General features: G+C 34.9%; 1 protein-coding gene across 1 annotated transcript in view; it reads right to left on the minus strand.

Annotated features, from left to right (window-relative positions):
- The window catches only part of LOC131683327 (cGMP-dependent protein kinase, isozyme 1), a 118697-nt gene that overhangs the window by 2882 nt on the left and 103195 nt on the right, over positions 1 to 12620 (minus strand). The window contains exons 9-10 of the mRNA XM_058965205.1: positions 12121 to 12572; positions 11896 to 12059 (exon numbers count right to left, since the gene is read on the minus strand). Coding sequence (XP_058821188.1) covers positions 11896 to 12059; positions 12121 to 12572 — 616 coding nt within the window. The remainder of the gene's footprint in view (positions 1 to 11895; positions 12060 to 12120; positions 12573 to 12620) is intronic.

Here is a 12620-nt window from a genome sequence, read left to right on the forward strand (position 1 = left end):
CAATTATGAGAGGTAAACTCCTACGTGCAAGCAGTGATGTCCCTATCCTCTGTGCAGTAAAGAGAAATTGAAATTACTCCCCACACTCTGGCAAACAAAACGAGAGCGCTTCTCTTTCGCTCATATACACCACCGTATTTGATATGTGTAAGCGCACGTTGATGGCAGAGGTAAATTTTCATACACCCAACACTGGAACGATCTAGAGTGTGGAGAAGAGCTCTTGAAATTCTCTGTGGCGCGCTCAGATAAATTCGCCACCGCGCGCGCCCCAGAGTCGCTGTGGTGTATTCACTGGCGTGGTTTCACTGGCGTGTATTCACTGGCGTGTGATCTTTGGTTTGTTTTCGTCTTACAAGCGACATTGCGAGTGAGATTGATTTCATTTGCACAGGTTGTTGCGTTGTGTTGTGTGGATGGCGGTGGCTTATTTCAAGCTTATATGATTTTCTACTGAAGATTTCATAGTTGCTTGGTAAAGCTTACAAGTTTATAGAGTGTTGTTACACTACCGTGGGAAACCTGAAGTATTCGAGCCTAGGGGCAAACAAGGAAAACGTTTTACGTATCAATGTATCGGCTGGTATAAACACAGTTTTATAATGATCTGTAGTATCAGATTAATCGTATAACAGACGTAAGACGGGATTTGTACACCCACATTAGGACCGGCCTATTTGTTGTTCGACTGAAAAACTCAATGGTAATTTAACTTATTTTGATTGCGAATTTGGCGACGCCAAAAAGTAAAGTGATCCATTACAAGTAATGTCCTGGTATTACACACGTTTTCGATTATTATCATTCGCAGGCATTGTAATTCTCTCTCACTCACGCGAGAAGAGGCTTATCCGATGTCCAACTTTTCCGAGATAAAGTCCACATAAAACAAGATAACGTTCACGAGAATTCACATTGTTACTTGTTTTTTTCTGTAGCGCGTTATTAAAAATAATGACCTGCCAATTTAGAAGCGCTTCTATTTGACCGGTACAGTGCCTTCAAGGGGTTACAGCACTGTAGATTTTTTAAAACATTTAATTTTTATTTACTGGTTGAATTTTGTTTACTGGTGCTTTAGGATGCTGAAAATGATATTCCAAAAAATGAATCGCGAAAACAATAAATAAATATTCAATTTTTTTCGCAACGCCTCTTATGTATACCTCGAGTATACTGAAAACGTTAACCGTGTTTTTCTCGAAATTTTTTTTTTTTGATCTGGCCGGAAATGTAACTCGAACAAATGATTTTTGATCAGCTTAAAATTTTTACAGCATTTTCAAGATTACTTTCTCCGTACGTGGTATTTAATTGTTTCATTGCATAATTTTTAATAAGCAAATTTTGTGTCGATTTTTAACACATTTTCAGCGTTTTTCGACTAAAAAATGTGCCATTTCGCGAAAAATCAAGACATAGAAAAAATCTTACTTATGCTGCTTGCTGTCGTTCTAAGAAGTTTAAAAAGCTTTGGTTTTTGGCTCTGGATCAAAAATTATGGGACAGAGAGTTCCGGCCGTGGACCCCTTCCAAAAAACTCCCCGACGGGAAAGTGCTGCACAGCCGCCATCTTGTGACGAAATTACTCGAATAAATCATTTTTTTGCAATAAAGTAATGTTATATATCTCATTAACCCTCTGGAAGTCGCGCTTATGGCCCACTGAACGAGCAGCCGCTGATGCTTTAAGAAAATTCTGCTAAAAAATCGATGAAAAGTTCTATGGGCGATGTCAATATATTAAACGAAAGCATTTAATCCCAAAAATGATAAAAAAAAATTGTTAAGATTGTTTATTAACCAATTTATGTATGTGAAACTTCTTGTACCATTACCACTACCATGTATCATTAATATAGCCATTGCTAATTACGGCTCCTATGGGACATGCAACTATAGATACATTAGCTCAACTATATATAACTTTCATACTCGGTCATACAAACAACGGGTTGTTAAGAACCGGCCACCATACCAGAATTTGCTTTTTTCCATATATATATATATATATATATATATATATATATATATATATATATATATATATATATATATATATATATATATATATATATATATATATATATATATATATATATATATATATATATATATATATATATATATATATATATATATATATATATATATATATATATATATATATATATATATATATATATATATATATATATATATATATATATATATATATATATATATATATATATATATATATATATATATATATATATATATATATATATATATATATATATATATATATATATATATATATTGACAACATACCATTCAAGCACCATTTTAATTCTTTCCCATTTTAATTCTGTCGATTGATGAATTTTTTTTTACACGATGGCTTCTGAAGAAAGCTTCGTTGACACTAAAGTAGCCTGACGCTTTATCCTATTGAGCTATCGCCGTAATATTATAGAACGTAGTTTTTTATATCATGTTAATCTACAGGTTTTTGGAATCTTTGAAAATCCCTCGGAAATCCCCTGTTCGAAGATCGTGCAAGATGTTTTCATAAGGCGAATTTTTTTTTCTATATTTTCGTTGATATAAAAGTTCGCAAGCGATCTTTTCTTCTTCCGATATTTGCTTGAACGGAATAATGTTCCCAAACATCGGCACTCTTGAAGTTCACTGACGATTTTTTCCGTAGCGATATTTTATATCAGTGAACTTTTTATTAGAAAATCGGCGATGAAAAGATTCTGTTGTGAACATTGATATTTTGATATTTTCCCAACACTACCTTTTTGATAAAACACCTCATTCAAGAAAGTTATAATGAGGAATAATTTCTCACACAAAAATCGCTTGTTTAAACTTGAGGAAACACCTTACTTGTTACTTGAAAACACGAAAATTTCATAGAGATTGACAGAGATTCCGACAGATACTACCAGATACCTAATACTTTGTTTTGCTGTTGATATTACGTGCAATGAATCCGTGCATTATAATTACGGTCTAAAATACTAACTGACGCAAAAATCCAGAATACGTATAATAAACATTGTTGCTGCTGACCCATTTATAACATCCTTTTATGGAACACAAGATTCATTGTTCATTTAAAATAAGCGTGAACACTAGTGGCCTTTTTTCTTGACCCCGAAACTGAGCCAATTTATTTCGCTCATTGACGCGCAGAATCCCGGTCCTAGCTCCCATGCTCTTGAAACATTCGCTTTCGCCTGCTGTTTAAACGATTTCCACGCAAAATAATAGACAAATAAACGAATGAATAACGGGTGTACGCTCAATTGTGATGTTGTATGTAAATTAATTATCGTCACAAGCGTATACCTAATTTTACTGAATATGTCAAGCCTGACGACGAAATCTAAGATTTCGTTTTAAACTTGTAGGATTAAGTTATAATAAAACTATTAATACTTATAACACGAGTTTGCATATCAGGTGCCTCTGGTCATTATGAAACTCTCTATACGATGATACGTAAAAAGTTTTCCCAATTTGCTCCGAGGACCGAGTACTTTTAGTTTTGCAGGTAGTGTAACAATACTTTATAAACTCGTTCGCTTTACCAAGCAACTTGTATGAAATCTTCAGTAGAAAATAATATAAGCTTGAAATAAGCTACCACCATCCACACAACACAACGCAACAACCTGTGCAAATCAAATCAATCTCACTCGCAATGCCGCTTGTAAGACGAAAACAAACCAAAGATCACACGCCAGTGAATATACGCCAGTGAAACCACGCCAGTGAATACACCACAGCGACTCTAGGGCGCGCGCGGTGGTGACTTTATCTGAGCGCGCCACAGAGAATTTAAAGAGCAAGAGAGCACGGCTATCTGGCACCCAACTACCTCAACACCAGCGCACACTTGAAATCGGTCTATACAGCTCCGAAAGAAAGAGCGTTTTGCTTTTTTCTGTGGTGTGTGATCATTGTATCCTCTGTGTAGGCATCACACTTACGCGCCAGTGCATCACTAGGGTGAAATGCCATCACTGCGTGCAAGCACTGTAATCAGACAGGACGCCATGAACATCCATGCGCAGAGGATGCAAAGGAGAATGAATCTCAACCGATTGACAACTCATCTACGGCAAATCAGCCCAAACGAGTTTTCTATACTAATACCTGAACCAAATTTGTGGCAGCTGTTCAGGCCATAATGACAACTGCAAAAGTAGCATCCATCACACTAAAATCAACTGTAACCAACGTAGACGAGGAAGTTAATAATAATGAGGACAGAAGATCTAATCCCGGGGATCACGACAGCTTTAACGATGATGGCCTTGACGTGAAAGACACAAGAGATTTATGATCTTAATGATTCAGCAGATGATCAGACAACTGTTTACCCACCACGAAGGAGGGTCTCCACGCGGAGTAAAAAGTTGTGTGCACGAGATCCAATTGTAAATTTAATTGAAAAAAATCTCATTCAAGAGCCACATTTTACTTCGAAATTTGCATTTGGTTTCATCCTCAACGAACCGTCCGACGTAGGCAAATGAGTGTTCGTAACTGCATGAAGGGCAAGTTCTACAACTATAGCTTTAACAAAGTAGACGCTCGAATCAGCGCAGCTGTCGCAGGTTTTTCAGCAAAAGCCCGACATTAGAACGCTCATTTCTGACTCTTGATGTAGTTACGACAATTAGCTAAAAATGAGCTTTAAAACATCTCAAAACTCAATCTGCTCTAGCAAAATTCAATCTCTTCGCCCACCTTAAGCTCCAAAAAATCCGCGCACATTAGCAAGCGCAAATCAAGTTGAGTCTGCATCACGTGTATTCGCAATATGAATCGTGAGTGTCAATAGGCTCATTACCTACAAATCGTACCTACAAATCGTACCTACAAATCGTTTTTACACACCATCAACCCAATACACACACAAGCATAAAAATAAATTAATTTATCCCAATTCGCAAACTCTCAAGCAGCACACACACACGTCACATCCTGCAGTGTTGAACTTAATCCAAGCCCACCCTACCAACCAACCTTTCCCACCCACATTGCCAATCATTATGTGTACACGACTCGATCCTATCGCATTTCCATTTGCGTGTATGAAAAGTTTCGCGCAATGCACGATAAGCTTTGAACAGAGCAAGAAAACGGGTGAATGTTGTACACGGTTTAAGTGTGGTCGGGTTGCAGAAATGCCATAGAGTTTACCGCTTATTGTACTGTCCGGACGATATAGTCATGATGTTGCTCGTTCGGAATGCGAGCATCGACTGACTCAAACAGGCCTGCGGCACCTTTATTTATAATCTCATGGTATTTGATTAAGTCGCTAGGTGTTCCCTATTGATGGTTCTGCCCGTAATATATGTGTAGGAGTTTTCACGTTTCCGATACCTATTAATTTTTAAGAATGTTCAATAGACTGGTTCAATTTTTTAATTTTAGCTCCACCAAGCTCTGCTGATTCCTTTTATGACCCTTAGTAATTGTGCAAATTTTGGTACCAATCGGCTGCGTCTATGGACTCTCCAAAAATTTCAAAGTTTATATGGAAATTAGAATGGAAAATCGGTTAAAATTAAAAATAAATTCTTAAAAAATCACCTCATCAATCAATTCATGTGAACTCTATATATTTCTAAAGGTATTCTTCTACTGAACACATTCGTGGAAAATTGTAAGTTTGTGAAAATTCGCTGAGAAAAATTATTAACTAAAGAAGCATCATGACATCAAAACAAGTGGATTTTATTATTAATCACAGCAACCCTGTTTGAATAGCTGCATCTACCATACGGGAGCGGTTGGTGACAAGTCTAGTTTATACTTGTATAACGATAGAGCTATTAAAACAGGAATGGTATGATTAATAATAAAATTCATTTGTTTTGAAGTCATGCTGCTTCTTTAGCTAATAACTTTTCTCAGCGAATTTTCACAAACCTACCCACGAATGTGTTCAATAGAAGAATACCTTTAGAAATATATAGTGTTCTTATGAATTGATTGATGAGGTGATTTTTTAAGAATTTATTTTCAATTTTAACCGATTTTCCATACTAATTTCTATATAAACTTTGAATTTTTTGGAGGGTCCGTAGACACAACCGATCGATACCAAAATTTGCACAATTACTAAGGCCCATAAAAGGAATCAGTAGGGCCTGGTGGAGCTAGAAGTTAAAAATTGAACCAGTACACAGTGGCTCAAAACAGCGTTTTGAGGTACTTAATTCATTGTAGTCAAAACTGTCCATATTAGCGATTCCACGTATGCTACAATGTTTGTGCGTGTAAAAAGCGCCATCTTTTGGTAATATTATTTTTTTTTTAAATTGATCATAGTAGGCTACAGAAAATTTAACTTTTGAACCGAAAGAGATAGCGCTTGGATGTCTTCGACAAAGTTGTAGAGAAGAGTATTTTTATACATTTTGCAGAAGATATGTTGTCTCTGTCGCTCATAGTAATCGAGTTATGAGAAGTTCTCTATGGTGAACTCCTTCATTTCTTATTTTTAGTTATAACTTTTTTATTTCTGATTTTTTGCATTAACAAGCCTACTATGATCAATTTAAAAAAAAAAAAAATATTACCAAAAGATGGCGCTTTTTACATAAACAAACATTGTAGAATATGTGAAATCGCTAATATGGGCAGTTTTGACTCAAATGAATTAAGTACCTCAAAACGCTGTTTTGAGCCACTGTGCAGTCTAATGTTCAATGGTGTGCTATTGAAATACATACACTATATTGCAATAGAACAAAATTTCAATTAATTCCGAATTGTTTGGTGGTAAAAAACGGAATCTATCCATAAAAGACTGAGATATTAGAGTTCAAAATAGTGACGCGAAAAATTGACATCGTTTAATTTTAAATTTTAAAATGACACCCAGTCCCAGATAGTGTAGTAAAACATTTTCAATGTCAAAATAATTATTCTAAGCAGACAAACTATACTTGTGGTCGACACATTTATAGATACAGTAATGTTTCGATTATATCACGCTTATATATCCATATACATATGGTCAAGGCGCCGAAAGTGGCAACCACAGGCGAAATTATTTTTTATCAAATTTTGCGTCAAACTGTTTGTTTTCCGTATGTATATAACCTCTAATACTAAAAAATATGAATGGTCATCCCAGAAAAAAATTTCATGTCTGTCATTTATGAAAGTTTGTTGATGCTACTTGCATGACCTGAAAGTGACTAAAAGACAGTAAGGAGATAAAAAGGTAAACAAAATCCATATTTTCAACTTTTTGCTTGCAAGCACATTTTTCTATCGTAGTCTAATTTAAATTTGATGATATTGCTTGAAAATTTTTGATGAATATGGATTATTGCTTATTTTCAGTTGTGAAGTAATAGAAACCAAATAACTTGTAACGTGACAGATCAAAAATTCAAAAAAGTTTTATGGACCACACCAACAGCATGCATACAATGTCTAACCTGCATTTTTTCTTACTACTTTGAGTCTACTTTTTGAAACTGTGCTGTGAAAACTTTAAAGTTTTATTAATTTTTAAGAAAACACAGTTTATCTTATGTAACGTGACAGATTTTTTCTGCTGTAAAGCAATTCTATCAAGTTTGATTCAATTGCGTCAATATTGGTGACCATCTTTGATTCTGATGAAACCTTTTACATTTCATGTATATGGGACACTAAGTATTTTTCAATATTAAACAAACATTTTTTATTCAAGAGTAATATTTAAAAAGGGCGTATGGGATCTTGAATGCACTACTTTCAACATATATTTTTCGAAAATCGCCATTTGTGCAGCAATACTATATGTTAGCGAGCTCTAGGGAATTAATTGTTCTGTGTGAATATTTTTTGGTGAAACTTTTCAAAAAAAAGCAAAAAAATGTTATAAATACAAATAGATTGTTAAAAAAAAACAAAAAAAAATGAAAATACAATAACAGAAAAACAATGTTTTTTTGTTAACGAAAGCCTGTAAACTGATGAAACTATAATTGCACTATTAGGAAGTTATTAGTAAGAAAACATTTTTAGCTTCAAGTATTTTCCCAAATTTCTTAGTATTTGCCAGTCATAAATATAATTTTCCTATACAATATTAATGCTAAATATAATTTCGATGCAAAATGCTCTGAAGAATATTTTTTCGAAATATTTTGATTTTTTTTTCAACAAAAATATCTAGTAGTGAAAATACGCCTTTTTAATAAATTACTCACAAATACCAAACGCAAAAAACATAACACGTTTAAAATTTAATAGCAAATAAAAAACTTGAAAATATAATTGCATCGTAGAGAAAATAACAATAAAAAGTTTTAACATATTTCAATAATTCTTTTAATTTTGAATTTTTATTTAATTTTTTTCTTTAAATAGTTTAGTTATAGAATGTATTTTAAAATGGGTTTTCAATTCAAAATGTTCACGAAAAATTATCCTTCAAAATGCAGATGTTTTCAAGTTATTTTGGGTTTTCTTTCGACTTAATATGTTACTTCGTGAAATTACGACCTTTTCAAAAGTTTTTCACGTTTGTTCATCAAAACCAATATGTTTTTCAAAATAAACATGAAATTTCTCGTTAATACTCAGTTCCTAGATTAAGGATGATTTGTGTACGATTGTCTTGATATCCTTGCTTCAATGAAAATGCAGAACTGTAACGTGACAGATTCTGGTTGTAACGTGACAGATCATTGAGAGTACTCCATAAAATCGAAAACAAAGTTTTTCTTCAGGAAAACTATATTACAAACTCTTCCTTGCTTTCCAAGCTTCAACTTAAAACTGTTTTCATGCAAATTTGGGGGCCAACGGAACAGACTTTTTCTATTTAGTCGGGCAACCTCCAAACTAACTGCGAAAATTGTGTAACGTGACACACGTATCAAAATGACAATAAAGTGAAAACGGTTCATGATAGAAAAAAACTTTCTGTAGAAAAAATGTGCGGTTTAGTAACCTTAATAATGTGCAGTTGTGATAGAAAATGGTTTTATTGTTTTTGCTGACTTATCTTATGAAATATGCGTAAAAATGTAACGTGACAGACAGAAACCTTGACCATATGTATGCATGGATCTGTGTACAGGGTGTTTGGTATAGGGTAATTTCGAGAGAGAGATGACGCGTCAGGAGAAATGCCGCACTCTCAATATCTTGTATATGGAGTCACTATTATACGGTAATTTGATATTGTGAGATTGTCTTTCGCAGAATTACAACACTGGAGATGTAAAATAGTCCTTATTATTAACTCACGAAAATTTTATTAATGATTGTGTGCGTCCAGTTGCAGCACGGAGCGTCGAAAATTTTTCAGTACCACATTAAAATTTCGTTTTTACCTTTCTCAATAGAACTTTGTCATGATTTTCGTGATTTCTATTTACGTTGTCGTGATTGTTTAGTCACGAGTAGAGATTTATGTTCATTTATGTTCTTGATTTCCGGATCTTAGTTACAAATTTTGACATTTTTGTAACGAAAAGTGTGATTTATGTTCATGATTTCAAGATCTTTGTCACGATTTTCGTAATTTCTGTTCACGTTATCCTGATATTTTATTATAGAGCTTACTTTTCAATTTGACAGGTGGCGTAATGTGACTCATGTTCAAGATATCAGTAGTAGAATTGTCAAACGTATACTAGAAAATATGAAGCAATTCACAAATACATGAATAATATTTTATGATTTCGTGAACTACTTCACGATCACAAATGGTAAGTCGTGACTATTATGTTAGGTATCATAAAACAGTTCACGAATACATGAGCAAGCAACTATTTCACGAGCATGAATGGTAAGCCATGACTATTATACTAGGATTCATGAACTAATTCACGTACACATGAAAAATATTTTATAATTTTGTGATTTATTTTACGGACACACATGGTCCGTCGTGACTATTATACTAGGAATCATGAACCAGCTCACGAATACATGAAAAATATTGCACTATTTCACGAGCACGGATATTGGATCGTGACTAATATATTAGGAATCATGAATTAGTTCACGAGGATTGAAGGGATTCATGAATAAAATTCCGAGTTTCGTGATCCGGTTCACGAGAAAATATCCATGATGTTTTGATTTTGTGAACTAATGTTCCTAAATCTATGAACAACATCATGAGTTAACCTTTGGACTTGTGAATAACATTCATTAAGCTGTGAACTAGTTCACGTAAAGAAAATCGATTTGGTAGTGGCATGGCGGAAACCGTGTCTGAAGTTTTCAAAACAAAAACAAATATTATTTCTACACGTTGGCTACACAGTGCAGAGAAAACGTGAAGAACACATACTAACGTCTCCATGCTATCCCGCATGTGATCGCTGCTACAATGATGAGAAGTTTATATAGCTCATTCCAACAGCTACCCATCATGTGTCGCTATGGCCTATGGTGTAAGTAGGCGTTTTAACGAATAGATGTTAGTCGGTTCCGGTTCAGATGCCACCCGTTTTTTAGTAAGGCTTAGTTCCCAACACATACAAACAGAATAAAACAGCGGGAAAGTGGTACAAAGCAAAAGGCGTCAATGTCGATGCTGAAATACCGGCCCGGCGGCGGGGACCCAAACGATATTATCTCACTCATCATTAGTGTGCAGCGTGTATATGCCATTTTTACTACTCAGCAAGTACATGTCGTCATGATGCGGGTTGTAAAGAGGTGTTTTTAGCGAATAGATGTTTGTCGACTCTAATCTAGGAATCTAGGATTTTTTTACAAGAAATTTCTGGTCATGAGCTATTTATAGCAGCGGAGAAAAAAATTAACAAAACAAAATTCAGTGCAGTACAGCAGCACCGACGAGATTGCGTGTGATGGATGGAGTGTGTGTTATCGATTTTTTTCGCGAGCGTTGCCTTCATCTCGAACTAGTTCACGAATCTATGAACAATATTTCATATTTTGTAAATTATTTGACGAGCACGAATCGTCAGACTTATACTAGGGATCATGAACCAATTCACAGTGTTAATACTTTATGATTTCATGAACCATTTCACGATTACGAATGGCAAGTCGTGACTATTATGTTAAGTATCATGAACCAGTTCACGGATACATGAACAATATTTCCTGATTTTCACGAGCACAGGTATTGGATCGTGACTAATATATTAGGAATCATGAATTATTTCACGAGGATTGGAGGAATTCATGAATAAAATTCCGAGTCTCGTGAACTAGTTCACGAAAAAATATTCAGAATGTTTTAATTTTGTGAATTAATGTTTCCAAATCTATGAACAACATCATGAGTTACCCTTTGGTTTTATGAATAATATTCTTAAAGTTGTAAACTAGTTCACGTACAGAAAATCGATTTGGTAGTGACATGGCGGAAATCGTGAAAAAATTGTTCATGAAAAATAGTAATTTTTAATTGAATGAGTAAAAAACTCCCTTAATTGAAAATTTATCTCAAAATCTCAACGTAGTGTTAGGTATTTTTAACATAGAATGTGTATGCAAAGTTTGAAAGAAATCGGTTAAGTAATTTTGGAATGGCAGGTAACACCGCAAATCTTGTTATTCCAGAGATGTTGTACAAAAAGCTTCGTCACCGAGTCGTTTGTCGATATTTTTGCATAGAAAAATTACAGCATGTTATTGAAATGATTCACTATAATGTACAAAAGTTTTGATAAATTTGCTTCACGCAAAGTTCTAAAAAATTCACAAAAAAAATGTTTTTTTTTCAAGCTGAAACCTTTGTGTACAAAAATCTCATTAGCCCTATTGAAGAATTAATATTTAATTATTGGGATTAGTTCTTAGAAGCATAGCTGAGCGGGGACGGGCATATTGTAGTTGTTAAATCGATTGCCTTGTACGCAACCCCGAACCTATTAATGTAATACTCACATTCCTGTCAGTAGTTCATGTATCAGCACTCCCAGTGCCCAGTAATCAACTGACCGATCGTGTCCCTTATTCAAAACTATCTCAGGTGCAACATATTCGGGGGTTCCACAGAACGTCCACGTCTTACTGCTGTATCCGATAAATTTTGCGAATCCAAAATCCACCTAAAAAGAAGAAAAAAGTATTAAACCAATCATCTCTCACACTAGCAAGTAAATCACTCACCAATTTCACGTATCCCTTCGAATCCAGCAGCAGATTTTCCGGTTTCAGATCTCGGTACACGATCCCCCTAGCGTGTAAGAATTCAAACGCCTTCAACACACACCCGACGATGAATTTAGCCGTTCCATCATCGAAGTACGATCGATCTCGAAGAATTGTCCAAACCTCACCGCCCATGCAGGCCTCCAGCAACATGTAAACGCACCTGTCGTTTCGATACGTCCGATATAATCGGCAGATGAAGGGACTGTGACAGGCCAGCATGATTTTCCGCTCGCTATACACGTGCTCCTGCTGTCGAGTATCCACGATATGTTTCTTCTTCATACACTTGAGCGCGTACACTTGAATAACCCCATTGCGCTCCAATTTAACCAGTTCAACCCGACCGAAGCCACCAACGCCCAATGTCCCCACTATCTCCAGATCGGAAAGTTCCACGTCCAACAATTCTAGAGCGAACAAAACAAACCTCTAATACAATTTCCAAATAGGCAAAT

The sequence above is a fragment of the Topomyia yanbarensis genome, chromosome 2 (assembly GCF_030247195.1).
Source record: "Topomyia yanbarensis strain Yona2022 chromosome 2, ASM3024719v1, whole genome shotgun sequence".
Lineage (NCBI taxonomy): Eukaryota > Metazoa > Arthropoda > Insecta > Diptera > Culicidae > Topomyia > Topomyia yanbarensis.